The sequence below is a fragment of the Pinus tabuliformis genome, chromosome 2_2 (genome assembly GCF_031772625.1).
Source record: "Pinus tabuliformis cultivar Carrire ecotype Pingquan chromosome 2_2, CPIR1, whole genome shotgun sequence".
Classification (NCBI taxonomy): domain Eukaryota; kingdom Viridiplantae; phylum Streptophyta; class Pinopsida; order Pinales; family Pinaceae; genus Pinus; species Pinus tabuliformis.
The window spans coordinates 693290210-693318083 of NC_142300.1; the positions used below are offsets into that span (position 1 = coordinate 693290210).

General features: G+C 38.4%; 1 protein-coding gene across 2 annotated transcripts in view; it reads left to right on the top strand.

The window, feature by feature from the left end:
- The first annotated feature begins 716 nt into the window (after positions 1-716).
- LOC149194566 (Guanylate-binding family protein) overlaps positions 717-27874 on the top strand; it is a 92416-nt gene continuing 65258 nt past the window's right edge. For both annotated transcript variants that reach the window (XM_089405117.1, XM_089405118.1), the window contains exon 1: positions 717-1313. In XM_089405117.1, the coding sequence (XP_089261243.1) occupies positions 1050-1313 (264 nt within the window). In that variant the 5' untranslated portion in view covers positions 717-1049. The remainder of the gene's footprint in view (positions 1314-27874) is intronic.

The window sequence follows — 27874 nt, forward strand, 5'->3', positions numbered from 1 at the left end:
GCGAAATGTTAAATTTATATGTAATATAAATAATATTACAAGGACTTATTATATATCTATCTTAACTCTAAATCTGCAAAGTGTCAAAGGGCCAAATTTATACATGCGTAAACATTTCTTAAGTTATATACTCAAAAAGAGGGGATCAAATTTCTACATGCCTAAACATTTTTTAAATTATATACTCAAGAAGAGATTTACATCTTTAGCGATTTGATTCATTTTGATACTTGTTATATTTATAACTAAGATGAATCTTTACTAGTTTAATAGAAATTAAATTAGATTCATCTTAAGCCTAGATATATAAAACCTAAAAAAAAATCAAATCTTTTTCTCAAATTTTACACTCAAACAATAATTTACACTTTTAAAAACATGAACACCTTAAATATTTTATAAATTTTTAAAATAAAGTTAGATTGATTATACAATTTTTCTATTTAAATCTTTAAATTAATACTCCTTGGATTTTTATTACAATTTTTTTTCCCTTTAATAGTAATAAAATATCTCCAAAAATATATTATTCATTATTTCTTAATTTACTTTAATAAAAAACACTAAATCATATATATATATATTCTTTACGATTAAAAATATTATAATAAACTTTATATTCTTAATATATAAAAATAAAATAAAAATGCAAGAGAAAACAGGCCCAAACCTCTTTAAATTTATATACCCACTTGGGAGGGAAAAAAGGGAAAAAGCATTTATTTATCTTTTGCTTTAATATGGAATGTATCTCCACTTTTTAAAACTTTCACATGTTTCCTCCCACTGCCAAAGTCATGACAGTCAACATTTTTCCCTCCGATTCCCTCCGTGGAAACCCTTCCCTACTGCAATTAATTTGTTGTGCGCCCCTCAACTCTAGGAAAACTCCAAGTCATGCAATCGATTTCATCTAATCTCAGCAACTGAAACATGCCGCTCCCTTTAAACCTTTTATATTCATACCATTCTCAACCGGTCTCGCGTTCGAATCCCGACGAGCGGAGCGGAGTTGGTGCGCCTCTTCCTCTGTGTAATATTGAGCTAAGATGATGCAGATGTTAGGGTTTCGAACCCCCACGGGGTCGGGTAAGCAGAAAGAAGACGATCTCTCTCCAGCAAGTCCTTCGACTCCCACGGTCGCGGCTCCAACTGGCCCGGCCAGGCCCCTGAGGCTGGTCTACTGCGATGATAAGGGCAAGTTTAGAATGGACCCCGAGACCGTCGCCACTCTGCAACTCGTGAAAGGGCCTCTCGGTGTTGTTTCCGTCTGCGGCCGGGCGCGTCAAGGGAAGAGCTTCATTTTAAATCAGGTTGGTCGTGAAAATATTTTGTGGAAGATATTTGTTTCTTTGCTGGTGAAGACATAGTAATATCTTTCATTAAATTTGAAAAATAATAGTGTGTTTACTGTGGCATACTCTATAGAGAAATAACTGGCTATGATGTAGAAGCTAGGGCATTTGTGATCGAGTGTAGTTCATGAAAGCCAAAACCCCTCTTTGATTTAATTCCCGAATGCAGAGCCACAGTGACTCTGAACCTCGTCTCTTCAAACGGCGTGAAACCTACGGGGGGACTCCTTTATATCCCGCTCCAACTTACTGCTGAGGGAATTAACCCACTCCAACAACCCCGTAAACAAAGTAAAGGAAACCGTATGCCATTCCAAGCACTGTGTATTGTTCCGAAAAGATTCCGGGGATGTGTTCCTCTCTCGATTTTGCTTTGAATTAGTAAAAGAAAGGAAATTCCAATCACTTGCTCGAAATCATGCACACAACCATTGAAGGAAATTTATCCCTGCCCAACTATAACTTGCGGGGTATAATTTAACAGAGAAAATAAAAGGACCTCTGCACTACAGGGAAACGCATTCCAGCAACACAAATATGCACAGGAAAACTGAATTGAACCTTCAAGGGATGCACAGAATATACAGAATGCACAAACGAGACAAGCTCCTTCACAAGATTCCACACTGGACCTCTCGATGTTCTGAGTGAGCTACGGAGGTAATTTTATTACCATTTTCACAATAACAGGGAAATTTCAACTGATTTTAGGCGCAGATCCTAAAAACATGGATCTGTTCACCAACTTCAGAAGCTAATTTAAGCCTTGTTCTGTTCATTACATGGACTAAATGAAAAAGGCCATTAATTAATACTAACAAATATCTAAATGGCCAATCAGGCCTTATTACATGCCATATCCATTAAAATTCCTAATCTGATAAGAAAACTCATGAGGGTCCAACCTCTCTAGTAAAGTTTGACCACATGGTCCTTTGAAATGACTAATAAGAAAAAGGCCATTAATTAATAGTAACAAATATCTAAATGGCTAATCAGGCCTTGTTGCATGCCATATCCATTCCTAATCTGATAAGAAAACCCCTGAGGGTCCAACCCCTCTAGTAAAGTTTGACCACATGGTCCTTTGAAATGATCCTTTGAAATGAGCAATGCTCCTGAGGCTGAAAACTGTTCATGGCTCCTGACATGAGTTCATTAATGGACTTGCCACTTTTCTGTATAAGTGTGGCAGTCATCCAAGTGGCATCCTCCACTGGATGGTCCATCCACTTCACTAAGTACTCATAGTACTTCTTTCCTCTGGTTTCCTTAATGAGCCTCTTATCTAAGATTTTTTCAGGTTGCAAAAGCTTTGCTGAAAGCAACTGATTTTCCCAATTTATGGCTGACTGCTGCTTGCTGCTGATGCTGAAGGTTCCAAATATTTATAGATGTTTGAAACATTAAGGGGAAATTCCCAATCCTGGAGGCAGTTCTAATTCATATGCATTATTAGAAAATTTCCTCAAAATCTTGCAGGGTCCAATCTTTTTCCATTTTAGTTTTGTTGTATTCACCTTTTGGAAATCTTTCCTTCCTAAGGTGAGCTAGTACCATGTCCCCAACCTAAAAAATCTGCTCCTTTTTCCTCAAATCTGCCTGGCCTTTATACTTCATGGTGTTTTCTTGCAGTTTATGCTTGACTTGCCTGTGAATTTCCTGCATTGCTGCTGCAAACTCTTCCCCTGCTGCACTTCTTTGTTCTGCTCTCCCTAGATGCCTGAGTTCAGAAATTCCTTAGGATTCATGCCATACACAATCTGAAAAGGGCTCTAGCCTGTACTTCTAATAAAAGAGTCATTATAGGCAAATTCTGCCTATGCTATGACCCGATCCCATTGCTTTGGGTGGTCTCCTACCAAACTTCTTAAGATATTACCAAGACTCCTGTTCACTACCTCGGTCTGTCCATCAGTTTGTGGATGGTAGGCTGAGCTGAAATCCAACTCTGTCCCAAGCTTCTTCCACAGGGTCCTCCAAAAATGGCCTAAGAATCTTGTATCTTGGTCTGAAACAATACTTCTCGAGATGCCATGCAACCTAACCACTTCTTTAAAAAACAAATTAGCAATATGAGAAGCATCACTTGTCTTGAAACATGGAATAAAATGGGCCATTTTGGAAAATCTATCAACTACAACAAAAATGGAATCATTGCCCTTTTGAGTCTTTGGCAATCCAAGCACAAAATCCATGCTAATAACATCCCATGGCCTATCAAGAATAGGCAAAGGAGTGTATAATCCAGTGTTTTGACTCTTACCTTTGGCAAGTTGACAAATTCTGCAATTATTAACAAATTTTTGTACCTCCGATTTCATCTTTGGCCAGTAGTAGAAATGATTTAATTGCTCATATGTCTTGTCATGGCCAAAGTGACTAGCAAGACCTCCACGATGTTTCTCCTTGATAAGGATTTCTCTCATTGTTAAAATTGCAACTAGGGCCAAACCAGTGTTGATAATATCGGTATCGGGAAAATATTGGCGAGGGTCCAGAAAATATCTTATCGGCAATATCGGCGAAAATATCGGCAAAATATCGGCAAATATCGGCAAGCATAAAAAATGCATAATATATTCATTTTTTTCAGATTTTTAAACATATAAAGCAATAACAACATGAAATAAACACATTGGCACATAAATATGAAGAAAACATTGATATATATGATGTCAAATAGAAATGATACATCAAAGGCGATACCAAATCCTGCTGATCCCTGATAATTGTCCATTCAAGGACTCAAATGTGGAGAACCAATACAAAATAACATCACATATATAAAAGTATCTCATCATCATGAGTTATATGTAGCATAACAAATAAAACTAGCAGCTATCTATCTGAAATCACTGCCCTCTCCCCCTTTTACAGGAAAACATGATGGGCTGTTTGCCAGGCCTGCCCCTAGTAGTAGGAGGCCCTGACCCTGCCTCTGCACCTAATGTCAAATAATGAGTGCTAGGTATGGGGCTATGCTCTCCTATATCTATAGCAGATGGTGTTGATGTTGATGCTCCCGCAGTGTCCTCCTCCTCCTCCTGCTCCTCCTCTGAGTGCTGCTGCTCCTCTGACTCCGAGTCCTCCTCTTGCTGCCCCTGCTCTAATGGATCATCTGCCACTGGCTCTAACCATGAAGGTGACTCCTCTAAGAGGGGCTCCTCAGACTCCACCCTCCACGAAGACAATACATCAATATTGTCTAAGCTAAGTCACATGACACGAGGACACGAGACACGAAGGACACGTAAATACGAGTATTCAATACGAAACGCAACGACCTGGAAACAAGACACGGGGGACACGTTTTATATATATATATATATATACCGAAATATAGTTTTTTATCCATATTAAATTGCAGGTTGCAGCTTATCTAATCAAATTAAAATATAATTACTTCTCAAAGTTCATAGTTCACTTTAAAAAAATAAATAGAATCAAAATTTACTATTTAGAAATTAGAATGTGATATGCTTGGTCTTGATTCTTGAATATTCAATGTTCATTGTTCATGTACAACTTACAAGCACATAAGAAAATAACTAAAGTCTAATCCTATTGATTTCCTCTGCCTCTCTTGCGAGAAAATGCCACAGCTTTCCCTTTCCCTCTAGATGTAGATGCTGGTGCTGGTGGAGTTGGCAGTGGAGTTTACTATGCTCTAGAAACTGAAGAACTAGAAGTAGGAGCTATAGGAGGTAGACCACGTCCTCTACTAGTGGCAGGGGTAGCCTAGGCAGGTGGTGTCACTTGGAAACATTACAATCTCCCAATCCTGAAATCCTAAAAACTGATAAGTCTGCTGCATTTTGAATGAAATCTAAAATTCTACTTTCTCCATATGAAATCCAATGAGGCCGGAACCACTCTCAAACATCCTGAGTCATTTCATGGTAATGTTAAAAATTTAAGTAAAAGGATGAAAATGAAGATTAAGGAAAATGTCACTTTTACTTTAAGAATTTAACATTACCATGAATAGCATATCAATACTAGGGCCTAGAACGCTCAAACCCTCCTTGGCAGCAACCACATAGCCCTCCCATTCCTTCTCCAGCAATCAAAAATGAAAATGATGTGAAAAAAAACCAAAATCGGATTTTTATAGGCCATGCAGAAATCTTTTACAGTCACCAGACGATATTTTCGATCGTCGCGCGATATTTTCGGAAATATCGCGATATAAAATATCGCCGAAAATATCGCGATATTTTGTCAGCGATATTTCGGCTCGCCGAAAATATCGCGATATTTCCGAATATCGCCGATATTTCGGCGATATTATCAACACTGGGCCAAACTCTACATGGGTCATCTTATTTATGATAGTTGATATTTTTCTTAGATTTCTCTCTCCGAGAGGTGTAGGATTGATCTAAAGATCCTCCGATTCCGACAAGTAAAAATGAATATATGAATTTATTTATATTATGGACAAATTGTCAAGGTTGGCCAGCAAACAAAACAAGCATTTTTACCCCTAATTCATCCTCATTGTTTGCTATAAATACGTGATGCCTTAGCCTCATTTGGAGACACTCATCTTCACACCTCTCTCTCTCTTTCCTCATTGATTGGGTGAGGATTTTTGGGCCTCTCTCTCTCTCCACACGTCTGAAATTTCAGTAGTGAAATTTCAAGAGGCCAAAATTTCAGGAGGTTGAAATTTCAAGATGCTGAAATTTCAGGAGACTGAAAATTCAGGATGTTGAAATTTGAGGAGATCGAAATTTGAGGAGACCGAATTTTTGGATAGTTTGACCATGCATTGACCAATAACGTTGACATGTTTGACTGCATTTTTGGGTGAGATATTTTTGTTTGCGCAGGTCACATTTTTGGGCACAAAAATAGAGGTCAAACATTGATATTGACCATCGTTGATTGCAACTTGGGTTGGCCGCAGGGTTGGTTGTTTGACTAGGTTTGATTGGACTATTTTGGGCTGTTTTGAGGGTTGATTCATCTTGCTGTTTGGAGGCCGAAGTTGATTGGAGTTGACCAAATTGTTGAGGGTCAACTATGCCCTGTTGACCAACATTGACTTTTTTGGTTAGGGCTCTTTTACTGCTGTTACAAAATATCAGATTTGTAAATTGGACTATCTGTCTCTGTTGAACTATTGAAGACTATAAGAAGATTTGATCAAGGGTTCCCCACATTGGGTTTTTCCCAGGCTGGTGCCACATCTTGTGTCTTGTCTTGGCTTGTTTTCTATTGTTTATATTTATGTTCTATCTGCATTTTACTATCATGTTGATGTGATTGCTAATCTGAATATTGATATTGGGCTATTAAAGAAATTGAAGTAAAATTGCTCTAAAGCATAGAACATACCATTTTGCCTAAAGTTAACACTCATAGAGCATTTGGGTATACAAAGCTGGTTTTTCTTAAAGAGTAGATCATCATGTAACATAAATTCCACCCATGGGCTTCTATCTTGCAAGGTAGGATTCTTGCAAGTCTCTTTGAAATCAACATCTTCTCCATAAAGTTCTTTCATAAAATCAAACCCCATTACTGGGATTAGAAATATTCTACTTAAAGCATCAACAATTCTATTTTCTTGGCCACTAATGTGCTTTAGGACAACGTAAAATTTTGGAGGTATTTTATGCATTTTACAAGCCTCTGATTTGGGCTGGTGCATAATGAATTGTAAAGCATGGTTATCAATAAATAGCACAAATTCTTTGGACAACAGGTAATGTCTAAATTTCTTTATTGCCTGGAGTACTGCTTAAAATTCCTTATCATAAGAGGAATATTTTTTTTTACGTGCTTCATTTAGTTTTTCACTAAAATAGGCAATTGGCTTGCCCTCTTGACTCGAGAGTCAAGATAGCCCCAATGGCATCTCCACTTGCATCACAACTTACTTGAAATGGCTTACTAAAGTCTGGCAGTCCTAAAATAGGCTGCTCTGTGATTTTCTTCTTCAATAGTTGAAAATTGCTTTTGCTTCAACAGTCCACTTAAATGGCTGGTTGACTTTCTTAATTGTTTCCACAATGGGTGCACAAACTTTACTAAAATTTCTGATAAACTTTCTATAAAAACTGGCAAGACCGTGGAAACTTCTTACCTCAAATACACTTTTGAGTGAAGGCCACTCCATGATTACTTTCACTTTTTCTTGGGTCCATTTTCAAGCCATCCTTGGAAATCACAAAACAGAGGTAGACTAGTTTTGTCTTCATGAAACTGCACTTCTTCAAATTTATCAGTAATTTCTCTTGTTGCAATCTTTCCAGAACATATCTGAGATGTCTTAGGTGCTTCTCTTCTTTTGATTGGCTGAAAATTAAAATATCATCTAGATATACTATGACAATCTTATCTATAAATTCCTTTAATGCCTCATCCATGAGCCTCATAAAAGTGATGGGAGCATTTGTCAAGCCAAAAGGCATGACAAGCCACTCGTATAGACGTTCATTTGTTTTAAATGCAGTTTTCCACTCATCCCCCTCTCAATGCTCTAAGTGAGCTACATAGGTAACTTTATTATCATTTTCACAATAATAGGGAAATTGCAATTGTGTTTAGGCGCAGATCCTTAAAACATGGATCTATTCACCAACTTCACTAGTAGAAGTTAATTTAAGCCTTATTCTGTTCATTATGGGACTAATAAGAAAAAGGCCATTAGTTAATACTAACAAATATCTAAATGGCCAATCAGGCCTTATTACATGCCATATCCTTTAAAATACCTAATCTGATAAGAAAACTCATGAGGGTTCAACCCCTCTAGTAAAGTTTGATAGTTGACCACTTGGTCCTTTGAAATGAGCAATGCTCCTGCATCAATAGTTCTACTTGCACAGGGATTAAGGAAAATAATTTATAAACTATTACGATCCATCAAATTTGAGAGCAAATGATGGACTTTATTGTTAATCTTGAACTGGCATTTGAGATGTGAAGCTTTGAGCATTTTCGATAAGAACTCTGTAAATGAAATCATAAGTCGCTTTAATATGTTCCTTTGAGAGAGTATCAAAACTCATTCCTCTGTGTTGGTGAAATTTATCTATTCTGTCATGCCAAAGCGTATTCATAAAATCTAAGGCTTATGTGCGGCTTGGTGAAAATAAATTGCTAACTTATGTTAAGTTTGAAATTAAATGGTGGATTTTACTGTCAGATATTAAGGCATGGAATATGTAATGCGACTGGGATAAATTCCAACTTAGGATGTCTGATAAATTTCAAATTAGTTAGGGCATTTGAGATGTGACTGAGATAAATTTCAACTTAATTAGGGTATCCGAGATGCAACTGAGATAAATTTCCAACTTAGTCAAGGTACCGAGTTGCGATCAAGATAAATTTCAACTTTAATTTGTGAAACTCCAAGCATTTTTGATGAAAATGTTTTAAAAGAAGTTTCTATGTTTCAAAATGGTCATACAAGTAGTGGGATAATGTTTGGTTTGGGCATGGCCCTGTCAGTCTCAGGGATCCATAGTAAGTTTCATGGCCCTATGATGAGAGATGTCCCATTCTTAAGTGCATCCATATAAGGTTTTTGTATAAGTGAAATGAGTTTGTGGAGTTAAAATGATAGCCGATGATTGATAGTTTTAGGTTGGCAATGACTAGGCATATCAAATCACAGGGATGCATGCATAGACAGATGTCATGTGTGGGCCTTTCATGTATTTTTATTCCTCACTTTGCCATTGAAGATTGGTGAAAAGCAGAGAAAGTGTGTTTTTTTTCTTAGTCATAGTTATAAGTAAACACATTCAAAACATGGGAATGGCACTATTAACTCCAAAAAGGGTAAAATTCAGTTCATGGTAGAGCAAAGGAAAGTGGGAAATATCGACGAAAACAAATGAAATATGGTATGGAGAACCACAAGTAAACTTATAGTATATACTCTCATAAGCCATCAAAATGCAAAGAGAAATATAGTATGGAAAAACACAATTATAAATTTAGTATATATGCCCATAAACCATCAAAATGCATAGAGAAACCATTGAAAGGGGTCAATTCAGACATAATTTAATTTAGATAACTTTAAACTTTAGTTTACTTCTAAAATTTTAAATATGCTTGATATTACTTGGAGTTTACATTAAAGAGTTGAGTGTAACTTAGAAAAAAAATTAAACAAAAGGGAGATAAATAAAGATCGCTTTATTTTTAATATCTTTTCCTTTTGTTATCATGGTTCCCATATAATAGTGAACATCCCAGTCACAACAGACTTGAAAGTTGAAACTAATTGATGTCACTATCATGGGCTATTAAAGCTTCTGTTTTCATATATAACTGAAAACTAAGCTAAATTAGATCAAAAAATAAATTTTCTGGCTATGGAATGTTTAATGGTGTTAAAAAGATAATGCATTCATTTAATTTCTCCTCTAATACAGAGGAATAATAGGAGCAGTCTTGTTCTATGTTTTTTTTTAACTTATGTTATCTTCATTTCTCACATCCCTTATATAGTACCTTCAAGCTTAGTTATAATATGAAGAAATCTATTAAACTACAAATTCCCTGTTCTCTTTCTAACCTTTGTTTTTGGTGGGCGCATAATGATCTGATTCAAGTGTATTTAGTTCTCTCATTGGCTTTTGTGTGATAGTTGAAGGAATAAAATTCTTTCTCATTATTCTAATTCAAGCATGTCATAGTTGTTCAAGATGCAAAATTTTTATTCCTTGCTCAAACCAAGTGCCTTTTCCATGTTTGTATTTCTGCAATCATCATTTCAATTAGTTACTCTCAATTTTGCTATTGCCTTTTTTATTTTAGCTAACTTTTGTTAGGATTGGATATGCTCTATGTCGTACTTGTTAACATTTCTACTTTTATTGCTTGCCTAATTTTCCATCTGAGCTAGTGTCAGGCCAGGCAGTAACTCCATTAGGCAAAAATGATTCGTGTGTTCAGTTCCATCAGGTAGGTCTTCATTATATACATGAGGGAGAGTGCAGTTCGTTTCCCGATGATTGTTCATATTTCCTATTTATCTATTTACATAAATTCACCGAATCATAAGGATTAGGTGTCAACATTCCCCCCCTTAATCTGAAGGGATGTTGGTGAGTCCAAGCATCATTCTGAATCGTTCAAGCTTTTCTCTTCCAAGCGCTTTGGTGAAGATGCCTGCAATTTGCTCATTTGTGGAACAATGACGGAGATGGATTGTTTTGGCCTGAACATGATGTCGAATTAGATGATATTTAGTATTGATGTGCTTCGTTCGATCATGGAACTTTGGGTTCTTGGCCAACTTTATTGCAGAGGTATTGTCAATTATGAGTGGAGTTGATTGTACTTGTTTTACCTGCAAATCTTCAAGAATTTTCTTGAGCCACACAATTTCGTTTGTTGCTTCAGCTGCTGCCACGTATTTTGCTTCTGTTGTGGAAATCTGCTAGAAATGATTGTTTGTGTGATCTCCAGGAGACAGCTCTTGATCCAAGACTCATAACATATCCTGAAGTTGATACCCCAGTTTCTTTGTCTCCATCGAAGTCTGAATCAGAGTATCCAATCAAACTGAAGTCGTCCACCTGTGTATACTTGATTCCAAAGTCTTGAGTTCCCTTCAAGTATCTTAGAACTCTTTTTGCAGCAGACCAATGTCCCTCACAAGGCTTTTGCATAAACCTGGAGAGGATTCCAACAACAAACGAAATGTCTGGTCTGGTAGTAGTTAAGTAGTTGAGACTTCTTACAAGCTGTCTATACTTTGTTGCATTCTCAAATTCTTTTCCTTCAATAGATGTGAGCTTTAAGTTTTGTTAAATTGGAGTAGTAAGAGGATTGCACTTTGTCATGCCAAACCTATTCAACAGATCTCAAATGTATTTCTTTTGAGAAAGAAATACGAGCTTTGGATGTTGGGTTACTTCAATGCCAAGATAGTAATGAACATAGCCCAAATTTGTATTTCAGAACTTTTCCCCAATTCTTTCTTTATGGATGCAATGTAGCTTTCATTGTTCCCTGTCATCAAAAGATCATCTACATATACCACAAGATATACAACTGTTTTGCCAACTTTCTTGACAAATAAAGTTGCATCATCAAGATCAAAATGTTTGAAATTGAGTTTCAGAAGATGCTCAGTTAGTTTTTCATACCAGGCTCGCGGTGCTTGTTTGAGGCCATACAAGGACTTCACAAGTTTGCATACTTTATGTTCATGTCCTTTCACAACAAATCCTTCAGGCTAGAACATAAAAACATTCTCTTTTAGATCTCCATTCAAGAAATCAGTTTTTACATCCATTTGATGGACTTTCCAACCGTTCTGAGCTGCTAGTGCAAAGAGTGTCCGGATGGTATCCCATTTTGCTGTGGGGACAAAAGTCTCCTCATAATCGACCCCTTCCTTCTGTGCAAAACCGTTTGCCACAAGCCTAGCTTTGTGATTGTCAAGTGAGCCATCAACTTTATACTTGTTCTTGTAGACCCACTTGCAGCCAATTGGTTTGGTTCCTAATGGAGGATCAACTAGCTTCCAAGTGTCGTTCTTTATGAGGGCATCATACTCTTTTTGCATCGCTTCTTTCCATTCATCATGAGAAGTAGCTTCTTTGAAGGAAGTTGGTTCAAAATTTGTAGACAAGTTCAATTCACAATCATAAGAAACATCCATATCAACAGGTGAATTAGAGTCATCTACATCACTTCCAATTTGCATGTTTGAATTTCTGGTTCCTGTCTTTCCAACTTCATCAGGATGAACACTTTCAAGTGTCTTTGTCAGCCACTTTGGGGGACCTTTCTCAGATGGTCCAGGCTGCTCCGTTGATTGAGTTGGGACTGAATCAAGATTGAGTCTCCCAATTCTATCAATTACATCACTTAAAGCATCATCCGTTGTTGGAGTTTCATGCGGGGGAGAGTGTTCTTTAGAAGAAGATTCCACATGTTGATCTAGTATAGGAATCCCCCCTTCAAGATGTGGAATTTGATTATCAAATTCCTGAAATGATTTTGTTTTTGCGAATCTAACCAAGCGATCAAGTTGCCGCTCAACAACATTGTCAGTTTTGGATGATTCAAGGAAAATTACATCTCTAGATACAACAAATTTCTTATTTACTTCATCATAGAGGCGGTATGCTTTGGAGGTGTTTGAATATCCCAGGAAGATACACTTATGACTTCTAGCACCAAGTTTGTTTCTATGTACCTTTGGTATCAAAGCATAACAGGTGGAACCAAAGACCCTGAGATGCTTTACTGAAGGAACATGTCCATACCACATTTCATACAGAGTCTTGTTTCTTATAGCATTAGATGGACATTTATTCTTTATATATGCAGCACATAGAACAACATCAGCCCAAAACATTATCTTTACATTTTTGAAGAAGAGCATGCATCGCACCATATTTAAGATTGTCCTATTTATTCTTTCAGTTACACCATTCTGTTGGGGATTATAAGACACAGTGGTTTGATGTTTGATCCCATGTTGGTGAAGATAGTTTTCAAATTCATTTGATGTGTATTCTTTTCCATTATTAGTGCAAATAGACCCAATATGAGATTGTGCATCATTTTCAACCCATTTATAAAAATTATTTAATGTTTGAAAAGCATCAGACTTGTTCGTCAATAAATAAACCCAACACATTCTGGTGTAGTCATCAATAAATGTCATGATATATTTATTTCCATTTGCAGAAGGAACAGGCATTGGACCACATAAATCTGAATGAACGAGTTCAAATTTTCTATGTGCTCTTGAATGTGAATCATGAATTTGCTATGCTTTCTTAGAATGCAAGCATCACATTGCTTAAGTTTCCTAGGAATTGTAGGCAAACCAGCAACACCATTTTTCTTCAATAAGTGGAGACTGTCATAGTTCAAATGTCCAAATCTGGCATGCCATAATAAACTTGATGGAAGTGTACCTTCTTCATGATGAGAATTTTATGAAAAATGTTGTGCATGAGTAGAGGTTCCTTGCAGCTTGAGAAGCCTTTCTTCTTCTATTCCCCTCATGACAAGTGAGTGATCAGATGCTTTTCTTACCTCAAGCTTGCCATCAAACATATGAATGGAGTGACCTTGCTGGCGGATGTGGACCAAGGACAACAAGTTTCTCTTGAGCTGTGGGAGATATAGAACATGATGCAGAAGAAAGTCTGGAAGACCAGGCAGTTTAAGCCTGATTGCACCAAGCCCTGATGGCTTGATTTTTGATTGATCTGCAAAGTATACTGCTCTATCAACATTGTCAGTGAAATCTTCAAAAAAATCTTTTCTATGAGTCATGTGGCATGGAGACTGTCATAGTTAAAATGTCCAAATCTAGCATGCCATAATAAACTTGATGGAAGTGTACCTTCTTCATGATGAGAATTTTATGAAAAATGTTGTGCATGAGTAGAGGTTCCTTGCAGCTTGAGAAGCCTTTCTTCTTCTATTCCCCTCATGACAAGTGAGTGATCAGATGCTTTTCTTACCTCAAGCTTGCCATCAAACATATGAATGGAGTGACCTTGCTGGCGGATGTGGACCAAGGACAACAAGTTTCTCTTGAGCTGTGGGAGATATAGAACATGATGCAGAAGAAAGTCTGGAAGACCAGGCAGTTTAAGCCTGATTGCACCAAGCCCTGATGGCTTGATTTTTGATTGATCTGCAAAGTATACTGCTCTATCAACATTGTCAGTGAAATCTTCAAAAAAATCTTTTCTATGAGTCATGTGGCAGGTTGCTCCTGAATCAAGCAACTAATCTTTTTTCCAAGAAGCAAGTGAAGCATTAAACAAATCTTCATTTACTCCAATGTTAATTGTGCCACAACATAGTGAGCGGATTCAAGTGCTTTACCTTTGTCTATATCATCAGTTTTACCTTTTTGTTGGTTTCTTTTCTGCTCAATTTTGTCCCATGGTAGCTTGCATGTAGAGGCATCATGTGATCCATTTCTCTTGCAGCGAATGCAGTGCAAATTTGCCTTTTCTCCTTGAGAATGTTTGCCCCCCTGCCTCTAAAATATCTTCCTTTTCCTCTTCGACCACCTCTTCCTCTTGTAGAATCTTGAGCAGGATGCTTTTCTTTATGAGCAAGGCACACAGCCTCTTCAGAAGATTTAGGCGCTGTCTTCTTTCCAAAAGCTTTTTCTCTTTCAACAAACTTTTTCACAAGAGAGTTAAAGGTTATATCTTTAAGATTTCCATTTGCTTGCAATGACTCAAGATAATTAGAGTAAGTAGGATAAAGTGCCTTGAGAAAAGCAATAAGAGGAATATCCAATTCAATCTTAGTGGATTTGATATCATGCATTATAGACTTTACTTCAGAGCAAGAGCAAGAGGATCATTATTTTGCAGTTCAAGAGTGAGGAGTTTAATCATGAGTTAAACAACTTCAAGTGCAGAATGTGAGTCATAGAGTTCTTTCAGCTTTTGTAAGGCTCCAAAGGTAGTTGAATATGACAAAATATGGTGACTCACCTCTTCATTTACAGATGCTGCGATTAATGCATAAGCTTTGCTGTTTTTTTCCCCAAATGACGAGCTCTTTGTCTGAGGTAGGCTGTACTGGTTCATTGTCTCCGTCTTCGACACACACTCCTTTCCACAACTCATTGAAAATGAGGGTGTGTTTTATCATCCAGGACCATTTGGGATAGTTCTCCTTGCTAGCGAGAACTATTCCCACCATGGATATGATTGAATGCATTCTGTAAAAAAAAAATTACTCTTGTTGATAGAGAAATACTTCTGCCAATATACAATAAAATTGTACTCAAAATGGCATTCTCAAAAGATTTCAAATCCACCATGTGACCCATATAAATCCATCATTATATAAATCCACCTCATATAAAGCTCATATAAATCCACCATATAAATCTCACATAAATCCACCATATAAATTTCACATAAACTTCATATAAATCCCATATATATATATATATATATATATATATATGCCATACGTTCCCTTTATATAAAAACTCAATTATCATACGTCCCTTTGTATATATAATCTTTTCACCATTTAAAAATGCCATTTGGTCTTCATAAAAGGGATTACAATTTAAAAAACATTATTCAACGGCTTCCTCGGGTTCACTACACTTGCAGATTCTACCTTGAAAATTGAATGTGTGCCAAGAAATTACCAAAGAACATGCGGCCTTTGTAAGGTCCAGCAACGCCCTCCATGGCTTTGAGTCGATTCTGTGCCACAAATCTTTAAACAGGTTACATGCGTCGTCGATTTCTGGCGGAATTTCTCAGACAAAAAACTTGTTCCAAAGCATTCCACTTAATAGCGCACATCTTTACCAACGGATCACCGGAGCAGGACTAGTTTGCAGAACGAATGAAACCATGGTTCGGAAAAGAGGGAAGGCGAGGCTATAAAAGGGATTTGCTGTAGATTGAGCAGCAGCAACAAGGGCAAATGCAAATTGATAGTCACAATAGAACAGTTAAAATATAATCAAATATAATCAAATCGAGGAGCTTATTTTCTTGACCCAAGCCGTGAATGTTCAATTGTAGATTTTCACAAGAGGGGTAGCGCAATATGTAGCGCTTTGACACCAGAGGGCATCCTCAGTAGAGAGCAGTGTAACAACGCATTCAATCTCAGGGTTTGTCCAAATGCTGCGCCAGACACTACAAAGGATATGGCAGAGAATGTTTCAGCAGAGAATATGGCAGAGGAACATTTCAGCATAGAATACGTGGAGCAACGATTCATCATGCATCATTCAGGTGAATGTCAGGTGCAGACTACCAACGTTTATAAACAGGCAGCGTATGTTTCAAAAGAATTTTGGCAGCAGCGTACAACGTACAACAAAGAACTGTGAGGGGACAAAGAGCATTTAGCAGTGGACAGAGAGCACTGGGCAGTGGGAGTTGCAACTATTTTGGGAGCTGGCTCTGATACCATGTTAGGCCAGGCAGTAACTCCATTAGGCAAAAATGATTCGTGTGTTCAATTCCATCAGGTAGGTCTTCATTATATACATGAGGGAGACACTGTTCAGTTCGTCTCCTGATGACTGTTCATATTTCCTATTTATCTATTTACATAAATTCACCTAATCACAAGGATTAGGTGTCAACAGGTAGAAGGAAAATCCTTCAATAGTTCAACAGAGAGATAGTACAATTTACAAATTTTGATAATTTATAACAGCCGCAAAAAAGCCCTAATCAGAAAAGTCAACGCTGGTCAACATGGCAAATTTGACCCTCAAAGATTCGGTAAACTTCGGCCTCCAAACAACAAGATGAAACAACCCTCAAAATAGTCGAATTCTGCCTAGTCAAAGTTTGGCCAAACAATCAACTTGCGGTTAGCCCTAACTACAGTCAACGCTGGTCAAAACTCCTCGATTTTCGTGTCTAGAATTGCGGCATGCTTAGAGATTCCTCAACCAAACCAAAGTCAAAACAGAGCAATGCATCAAGTCAACACAGTCAAACGTCTTAGCAACTTGGTCAACATTGGTCAATGGAGAGAAAGAAGATTGCCTTGGATAGTGTGTCCAATCACAAGAGGAGAGAGAGATATGTCTGATGAGATGATGGAGAAAATGACTTGAGGTCTCCTTTTTATATGCAATGTTGAGGATGAATTGGGGGCTCGTGTGCCTGTTTTGCTTGCTGGCCGACCTTGACAATTGTCTGTAATATAAATAATTTCATATCTTCATTTGTACATGTTAGAATTAGATGATCTTTAGATCAATCCTACACCTCTTTGAGAGAGGAATCTAATAAAAATATCAGCTGTCATAAATAAGATTACCCATGTGGAGTTTGGCCCTAGTTACCAATTTTAAAACTCCCTCTCAACTAGGGAGAACTCCCCCTGCTAATCCATCTGCCAATTTGTACCATCTCTGCCATCCATGCATTGCTCTGTTGAACTATGAAAAAGAAGTGATCGAGAATGTATCATACCATTCTCTACTGACTCGAAGTCAGTCCCAATCAAAAGAGAGTGTCTCATACCACTCTTACTGACCCGAAGTTAGTTCCTATTGATCCCACATCAATATCGAACATCCTACCATAGGGAGTATGGTAGTACACGATGCATCCATCGGTAGTACTATGGTCCCTATCCTCATTTTCCTACTCATTGGCCAGATGAGAGGTACTTTCCATGAGTCCCAGATTGCATGGGTAGGATGTCTCAATAGAAGAAGGATGAACCATTCGTCCTGCTCACATGTCGCCAAGGGGTATCACAAGGGAAGGATGAACCACTCACCCTGTACACAACAAACCAGTAGGGGAAGACTGAACCACTCACCCTATGGTTGCTCACCTCTCCAAGAAGTACCCCAAGACCCATGGAGTTCCCAGAGCTCAGTGTCCATCTCATACAGGACCCTCATAAGAGGGTATCTCCACGACTCCAAGTCATTCTTAGAAGGCCAAGAATTTGACCTTCCACAAGGGCTTTGTCAGAATTTGACCTTCCACAGGGGCTCCTCGTTGTACCATATCCCGGATAAAGTGGTACCTGATATCTATATGCTTGGAGCAACCATGAAACACGAGATTCTCTGATAATTGGATCCCACTCTGGTTGTCGCAGAAGATCACGGTGTTATCCAACACATGTCCAAACAACTCACTGAAGAGGTTCCTCAACCAGACAACTTCACAAGAGGCCATACTGGCAGCTATGTATTCGGCCTTGACGGTGCTCAAGGCAACCGATTTCTGCTTCTTGCTCATCCAGGATATTGAAGCATAACCCAAAGAAAAACAACATCCAAAATTGCTCTTGTGATCCACCACACTGCCAGCCCAATCAACATCAGAATAACTATGTAGCTTCACATTTCTGGCGGTGTACCTCAGTCCATGAGTGATTGTGCCCCAAAGATATCTCAGAAGATTCTTGGCGGCAACCCAATGCATATGATGAGGCTCAACCATGTATTGACAAAATGTGTTAACTACAAAACATATGCTTGGACGAGAGTTCACTAAGAACATTAGTGGTCCTATGAGCTGATGATACTTGGAAATATTTCAACACTACCACATAACTTCTTAAAGTTAAGTTCCATCGGAGTAGTCACAAGCTTGCAGTCCACCATCCCAAATGTTTCCAACATCTTCACAACATATTTTTCTTGAGAGGAAAATTTCACCTGGATTTTGCGTTTACGTCAGCTCTCCCGATTACTACACTGTCTCTACGTCAGCTCTCCCGACTGTTTCGACAGTTCCTGGCTGATTCGGTAGTTTTGGATTTTGCGTGACAGACAACTTTTCTGCATTAGCTCTCTTGGCTATTGCGCTGCCTCTCTGCAAGCTCTCTTTGCCTCTTTGTTCTGTATTTTCCGGAAAGTCCTTCTCGCGGACTCTCTCTGCCCCTCAGCTGCAAGATCTCCCCAATTGATTTTCCTCCCAAGAACTTCTCACCTCAGAAAATTGATTTCCTTAATCTTTTATGTTTGTGTCTCCAAATGAACCCCAAGCCTCCATCTTATACTTTTCCAGTTGAGTTTTCAACGACCGAGATTTAGTCTCTAATAAACGGCTAAGATTAAAACATGACTTGATTTGCCTTCTAGATCATTCTCACCCATATTTTGATTAATACCCATTAATATTTTAGTTTCCCCAAGTTTAGACTTTGGAACTCCATTAAAAATATTAATTATTTTAATAAAATACAATTATGGTGGAAGTTCACCAAACGGTTTTTGGGTTCTTTAGAACTCATGCGCCTTAGCCTTTCCACCAATTTTCAAGTCTAGAGCACTTCCGATGCTATCGAAAACTAACACTTCCTCTTAGCGAGGAAAGTGCTCTAGTAACAATGTCCACCTGCATGCTGCTTTGTTTTTAAATCACCTCCTTTCTGCATTGCTGCTGCCACCAACACTATGCTACTGTTGCTACTGTACTGCTGCCCATGACATTGCTACTGCTGCATCTGTACTATAGTTCCCTCTCAAATGTTGCATCTCCTATGTTGCTAGCACTGCTATTGCTAACACTGCATCGGTATTGCAACTTAGTTATTGAGAGAAGCAACTGAAAAACATCCAAAATTAGTTGAACTTAATTGTTTTCAGCATAATACAATGAATGTTGGAATCTGATTGCTATTGATTCTGACCCTTTGAATCTTTTGCGTTGCTGTTGCTGACTCCTGCATTGTGCTAATTGCGCTGCTGCCAACCTTGTTCTGTGCTGATCAATGTTTGGTCCCCAACTACTGCATTTGTCTCTCCAAACAATCCACTACATTATCTGACACTAAATCCATCTCACTACTACTGAATCTTGGGTTCTCTCGTAGCAAGGAATTGATACAAGAGGTGGACTCCTCAAGGACCCTGCCCGTCTGTAGCTCTTTCGAACTACAACTCTAAATCTCCCCACCTCCCTCTTGGAGATGCGACTGCCATCTCTTGCAAATGTCAAATGACTCTAGTCACTGCTTAGCACTGCTCAACTGCTCAACAAGTAAGAAATTCGAACTTTTTGGCGAAAAGTTTTCGGAGGACAAAATTCCCCTTCTACGTGTCTTTGTTCTTTTCCAACGGATTTTTGCCCCGACAGAAAGTGCGCCCTTCAAGCACTGCGCCGAGGCTCTGCGTCACTCCCTTTGCCTCTGCAAATTTGAACTAGAAATTGTACCTCTTTGTCGTCTCACTCAGAGAGAGATTTCCTTGGATCTGCTTCCGACAAGGACTGCACAATCCCTACAAGGGGATTCAAATTGCTACCAAGTGCAACTTTCGACTTCGCTGCTCAACATTGGATTTGCTCTTCTTGTTTCAAGATCAATGCTTTAATACCATGTGAAAATTCCTACACTCTGAAGGAACCCTTACTACAACAAATCTGAATCTGCTTCACTTACTTGATTTTTAAATTACTCATCATGTTATTGTTCTGAATATTGAAGCAAATTACTTCTGTAGCCTACACTAATTAAATGTTTGATCTCATGAAACAAAAAACATAGCAAAGAACAAGATACATAGGACACTTATTTTTTGTACACAATATTCCACGGACAAACCCAATACGGGTAAACTGGTGCAACAGTTCTGAGGGTTCATTATTATGGAGGAGAAATATCTGAATACAAATCTAGGATGCTCATCTAGCAATCTTTTATAGAGAAAATACTAGCGGAAAATTTGAGTGAGTTTTACCTCACTTCACCCAGTAGAATTCCGGCTGGTCCAACTATTTCTGCGCTGGCTTTGCATCAGCCTTGTGTCAGCCCTGTGTCACCTTCTCTGCCCTTTTACGTCAGCTCACCTGGTTGTTCGACAGTTCTCGACAGTTCCTGACAATTTCAGTTGTTTTGGCAGTTTTGGATTCTGCGTGATAGACAACTTTTATGCGTTAGTTCTCTCGACTACTATGCTGCCTCTACGTCAACTCTCTCGGCTGTTTGGTAGTTCCCGACAGTTTCAGTAGATCCCGATAGTTTTGGATGATCCGACAGTGTTTTGGATTTTGTGTGACAGGCACCTTTTCGGTGTTAACTCTCTCGGCTATTGTGCTGCCTCTCTGCAAGCTCTCTCCCCTTCTCTGTTCTATATTTTTTGTAAAGTCTTGCTCTCAGATTCTCTCTGCCCCTCATCTGTAAGATCTCCCTAATTGGTTTTCCTCCTCTCACCTTAGAAAATCGATTTCCTCAATCTTTCTGTGTGTGTCTCCAAATGAACCCCAAGCTTCCATCTTATACTTTTCCTGTTGAGTCTTCAACGATCGAGATTAAGTTTTTAATCAATGGCTAAGATTAAAACATGACTTGATCCGTCTTTTAGATCATTATCACCCATATTTTGATTAATGCCCATCAATATTTTAATTTCCCTAAGTTTAGACTTAGGAACTCCTTTAAAAATATGAATTATTTTAATAAAATAAAATCCGTGTGGAATTTCACCAAACGGTTTATGGGCTCTTTAGAACTCATGTGCCTTTGCCTTTCCACCAATTTTCAAGGCTAGAGCACATTCCGATGCTACAAAAAACTAATAGGAAATAGTGCATCGGTCCTAGGTCCTTGATCTCAAATTCAGAAACCCAACTCCCTCTTACATTTGTGAATGAGAGGGTCTGCAGCTGTTAGAAAGAGGTCGTCCACATAAAGTACTAGAATGAGAGGTTTATCATTTTCAACCTTAAAGTAAAGGTTTAGTTCGACGTTATCGATCCTCTCATACCTAGTCGGGGGTGCTTGCTTCAATCCATACAAAGCTTTCTTCAACCTACATACATGAGATTCTCGATCATTGGGGGTGCTTGCTTCAATCCATACAAAGCTTTCTTCAACCTACATTCATGAGATTCTCGATCATGAACTTCAAACCCTTCGGGTTGTTCCACATAGACTTCCTCTTTGATTAAACCATGCAAGAAGGCAGTCTTGACATCCATATGATGTAGGTTCTGTCCTTGCGTGGCAGCAAGGGCTATGATTGAGCGGATGGTGGTGTGTATCGGGCAACATGTGCAAATATCTCATTGTAATCTACACCTTCCTTTTCAGAGAATCCTCGAGCAACAAAGCGAGCCTTGAACTTTTCTGCACTTCCATCACCTCCATGCTTGATTTTGTAGAACCACTTAAAAGTGACAACTGATTTGTCCAGGGGTTTAGGAACCACATCTCAGACATCATTCTTCATAATTGACTCGTATTCTTCATTCATAGCATCCTTCCATACTTGTTGCTTCACGACTTCTTTGAATGATGAAGACTCATTTTGAATGATAGTGCTCATGGCGGTCAAATATCCTTGGTACTTGTTCGGCTTTTTGCTTTCGCGGAAAGTCCCCCTTGGTGTAATGAGCCTCTCGGCGTCTTCGAGAGTCTCCCTAAGCCATGAGGGTCTCCTCTTGGAGGAGGAAAGCTCATGAGGGAGTGGATCAATAGGATCCATAGGTTCATCAACATCAGGCATCGATTTGTCCTGTTTTTCATCCTGATTTCTTGTGTCAACTTCTTTGTCCTTCCTTAGGATAGGAAGGTTGTTGATCTTCCTGAGGGCCATATCTTCGTCAAAGGTGACATCATGACTTATCTCAACTTCCTTTTGACCAGCCACATAAATTTGATATCCCTTAGAATTTTCACTATAGCCCACAAAGATTCCTTTCTTACCAGATGCACCCAATTTGCTTCTTTTCTCTTTCAGCACATGAAAATATACAGGGCTTCCAAAAATTATAAAATGAGAGACATCAAATTTCTTACTAGTGAACATTTCTTCAGGAGTCTTCGAGTTTAATGTTTGATGAGGGCATTGGTTTTGAACATACACGATGATATTTGCAGCTTCACCCCATAGAAACTTCAGAAGGCCTTGGTCATGAAGCATGACACAAACAACTTCTACAATAGATCAATTCTTCCTTTCAGCCACACCATTATGCTCAGGAGTGTATGGCATTGTAGTCTCCCTCTTAATGTCAGCTTCTCTGCAATAATCTTGGAATTCATTGGATTCATACTTAGGATTGTTTTTTAATCAAGGCTTTGAAATGTCGGAACCAGGTGAACACTTCATCCTTTTTCTTCAAGAAGTAGATCTAGGTCTTGCGAGAATAATCATCCATAAAGGTGAGATAATATAAGTATCCTCCCAAGGAGTTTACAAGCATCATACCAGATATGTCGGAGTGGATCAATTGCAATATGTCTGTGGTCTTGCTATTACTTGAGGGGAATGGTCTCCTTGTAAGTTTTCCTTCGGCACATCTCAGGCATACACTTTCATGCTCTACTTTGAACTCGGACATACTTGTCACCATTTGTTTCACATCGGGTAGGGCCTTATAATGAAGATGAGCGAACCTCCATTGCCATAGTTCAGATTGTAGAGATGTGTCGCAAGACAAGGCTCCCAATGGACTTCCTCCGACTTGATACAAATTGTCAACCCTGAACCCAAGAGTAAAAGCAACTTTGAAATTTCTTTTCCAAACATGTACCTTTCCATCGATAAAAGCCACCTTGAATCCTTTATCTTCCATTGCTGAAATGGACACCAGGTTCTTCTTGAGATGAGGTACATATAGTACTTCTTGCAAATGAATAGTGTTACCTTGATTCAATTGAAGGGTAACATTCCCTACTCCCTTCACGGGATAGATGACATCATCTCCAAGGATGATCTCCAAGTTTGTCTCCTTTTCTCTCAGATTGGAGAGGGCTTCTTTGTATCCGGTGAAGTGCCTTGAGCCACCACTATCAATCAACCAATTTCCCAAAGTGACCGGAAGAGAGGCAGTGGAGAGGGCCGATATAAGATAGTACTCTTTTTGCTTATTGTAAACAACCGATTTCCCAAAGTGACCGGAGGAGAGGCAGTGGAGAGGGCCGATATAAGATAGTACTCTTTTTGCTTATTTTAAACTGGATTCATCATACTTGGAGTTCCTTGATTTCTTGGAGGGTCGACCATTTCCTTGATGTTCCGCATTCCTTTTTCCTTTGCCCTTTTGGACCTACCATTCCTTTGATCGTTGTTGTTGTTGTTGAAGTTGCCCTTGGAGTTGTTATGATAGTCATCATCTTGAGGTGTATCCCTTTTATTGGGACACTCCCTTTCATAGTGGCCAAACTTATTGCAAACAAAGCACCTGCCCTTCCTTCCTCCCTTAGATCCAGGCTTTCCATGGAAATGACCTTTAGCTCCTTTTGTCCTGAGTGAAGAATGCAATGGGGTTGTTTCTATGAGAAGGCATTTCTTGCTCCACCATTTTGGTTTCTTCTTGAATGCATCTCAACATCAATTCTTCAAATCGTGGAATCCGGTCATTGTTGAGTATATTGGTTCTAAATACATACCACTCAGGTGGGAGTTCTCCAAGGGTGGTGAGAGTAAGTTCCCTGTCAGGAATGACTTCTCCAGTCAAGAGTAGATCATTCTTGATCTTAGTATTTCTCAAGAAATATGATTGAATGTCCTCTTCCTTGCCCTTATTAATACCCTTCAACTTATTCTTGAGAAAGAGAATTTGATTAGCATTACTAACCTTGAACATGTTGACCAACATGTCGTATATCTACTTGGAGGTCTTCAATTTGGAGATATAGCCCACCAGATGCTTGTCAATGGAATCCTTGATAATCTTCTTTGCTTTGAATTCAGCCCTATTGTACTTGGTTTTCGCGGCAACCGATGCATTTGAAGGAGGCTCAGGGTTTTTACCCTGCACATAATCTATCACTTCCTTCTCTTCCAATGTCAAATCAAGAGACATCTTCCATCCATGATAGTCAGATTTATCATGGAGCTTGTCTTTAGTCGGGAAGTAAGATGAGGAACTCATTGAGTCTTTTGTCCTTGTCCAACTGTCTTTGGTGATTGCTCTTTCACTCTTGCTTGGGCTTTGTCTTCACCCCAACTCTGATACCATGTTAATTTTAGGCAACAATGGTATGTTCTATGCTTTAGAGCAATTTTACTCCAATTTCTTTATGAGCCCAATATCAATTTCAGTTTAGCAATCACATAAACATGTAAGTAAAACGCTGATAGAACATAAAATAAACAGTAGAAGACAAGCCAAGAGGACACAAGATGTGGCTGGGGAAACCCTTGATCAAATCTTCTTATAGTCTTCAATAGTTCAACAGAGAGAGATATTACAATTTACAAATTTTGATAATTTATAACAGCAACAAAAGAACCCTAATTAGAAAATTCAATGCTGGTCAACAGGGCAGATTTGATCCTCAAAGATTCGGTCAACTTTAGTCAACTTCGGCCTCCAAACAAAGTCGAATACTGCCTAGTCAAAGTTTGGTCAATCAATCAACTTGTGGGTAGCCCTAACCACAGTCAATGCTGGTCAAAACTCCTTGATTTTTGTGTCCAGAATTGCGGCTTGCTTAGACAAAGATTCCTCACCCAAACCAAAGTCAAAATAGGTCAATGCATCAAGTCAATACAGTCAAATAGCCTCCTAGCAACTCGGTCAACACTGGTCAATGTAGCAAACAAAAACCCTAGTTTACATGTGTGGAGAGAGAGAAGATTGCCTCAGATAGTGTGCCCAATCACAAGAGGAGAGAGAGATAGTGTGATGAGATGATGGTGAAAATGATTTGAGGTCTCCTTTTTATATGCAACGTTGAGGATGAATTGGGGGCTTGTGTGGCTGTTTTGATTGTTGGTTGACCTTGACAATTTGTCTATAATATAAATAAATTCATATCTTCAATTGTACATGTCATAATCAGATGATCTTTAGATTTATCCTACACCTCTCTGAGAGAGGAATCTAATAAAAATATCAGCGATCATATATAAGATGAGCCATGTGGAGTTTGGCCCTAGTTGCCAATTTTAACACACTTCATATGAGAGGGAATTCCCCAATCCATTTACCGTTGCTAAAAATGTCTTTGTTTTATGGCCAAAATGCTTGATTCTAATGTATTGCTCTTTGGTTCTAAACAATCATGGGGCATGCATGCTTTTTGTGTTATATTAACAATATTCTACTGCATGGGCCATTTGTTGCTTTCAATCAAGTGCAGATTGGATTTGTTACTTATCTCACGTGTTGCCAGGTGTTCATATGAGAGCTATGTCCTTGGGAACTTTTGGCCTTAGAGAATGGATTCTTGCATCTCTTTTACCTCATTGATAATGATATGCCCGTACATGACCTTTTGTCGCTGTTTTCTCTGTGCCTCAGTTTGCATCAAAGGCCTCAGGAAAAGATACAAATGGATTGAAATTTAGAAAACAATCCTCCTGAGGAAAGGGGCAATTTGTTTGTTTTCACTTGTCCCTTATCTTTTGTGATGCAAAATTGCACTGCACTTTTTCAACTAGCATGTTTTTACTATATTACTAATTGTAGTTAGCTAAACTATTAAAGACACTTCATTATATGGATGGGGTTGCAATCAAATCTACTTAAGTGCATATTGTAAGGTTATGACATATCCTCTTTTTTTCATTGGAACCAAATTGATAATGTTTATTCTTATTGTTTGCCTGCCTTGTAGAGCTCCTGATATGCCTATTTCTATTTACGTGGTTTTTTCTTGGCCTTGTTCATGCATAAGGTGGGGAATCTTGTACTTGTAAGGATATTGTTTTTTAGTGATTATGATAAATTTGGCAACTGGGCCAAACATCACTTTGGACAACTCTTATGAGGCAGCTTATATTTTTCTTGGATTCCTCTTTTCGAGAGGTGTAAGATTGATGTAAAGATCATCCCATTCTGACATGTACAATTGAAGTTATGAATTTATTTTGATTATGGACAAATTGTCAAGGTCGGCCAGCCATCAAATTAGCCGCCTCTAGCCTTCAATGTTGCATATAAATACAAGATGCCTCCTCCTCATTTTTGCATCTCATCTCATTCATATTTCTCTCTCTCATCTTGATTGGGTACGGATTTCTGGGCTTCTCTCTCTCCACACGTGCGAAAGAAAGACTATCTTTTCTATCTGCTGTGTTGACCATATTTGACTGAAATTTCAGGAGGTTGACTTTGACCAGTGTTGACCTTGTTTGACTTGGATTTTGTGAGGGAGATTTCTATTTGGGCATGCCATTGTTTTGGGTACAAAAACCTAGGCAGTTTGACCCTTGCATTGATTGCCCTAATTCAGGTTGTTGCGTTGACTTTTGTTGACCAAATTTGATTGGTTATTTTTAGATTGTTTTGGGCTGCATTATCTGGTTGTTGGAGGTCGAGTTGACCAAGGCTGACAAAGTTGTTTTGGAGGTCAATTTCAGCCTTGTTGACCAATGTTGACTTTCTGGTTAGGGCTTTTTCTTTTTTCTTTTTTGACTGATCAGTTTGGGCAAGTGAATATTGTAAATTGTACTCTCTCTCTTTGCTAAACTTTTGAAGAATTATAAGAAGAATTGATCAAGGGTTTCCCCACATTGGGGTTTGTCCTTGGCTGGTGCCATATCTTTTGTCCTCTTGTGTTGGCTTATTTTCTATTGTTATTGTTTATGTTCTATTTGCATTTTACTATCATGTTGATGTGATTGCTATATTGGATATGATATTGGGCTAATAAAGAAAATTGAAGTAAAATTGCTCTAAGCATAGAACATACCATTGTTATCCTAAAATTAACATGGTATCAGAGCTGAGGTGAAGACAAAGCCCAAGCAAGAGTGAAGAGCAATCACTAAGAGGAGCAATCACTGATCAAGAACAAGTCCCAATGGCCTCCATAACCTACTTCAAGTCTGATGATAAGCTTCATGATAAGTTTGATTATCATGCATGGAAGATGTCTCTTGATTTGACTTTAGAAGAGCAAGATGTCATGGATTATGTGCAGGGAAAAATTTCGAAACCTCCTTCAAATGCACTGGCTTTTGCTAAGACAAAGTACAAGAAGGGTGAAGTCAAAGCCAAGAAGATCATCAGGGATTCTATTCGTAAGCACTTAGTGGCTTACATCTTCGATTTGAATACATCAAAAGAGATATGATAGGTTGGTTTGCATTTTCAAATCTAGCAATGCAAATCAAATTCTTTTCCTCA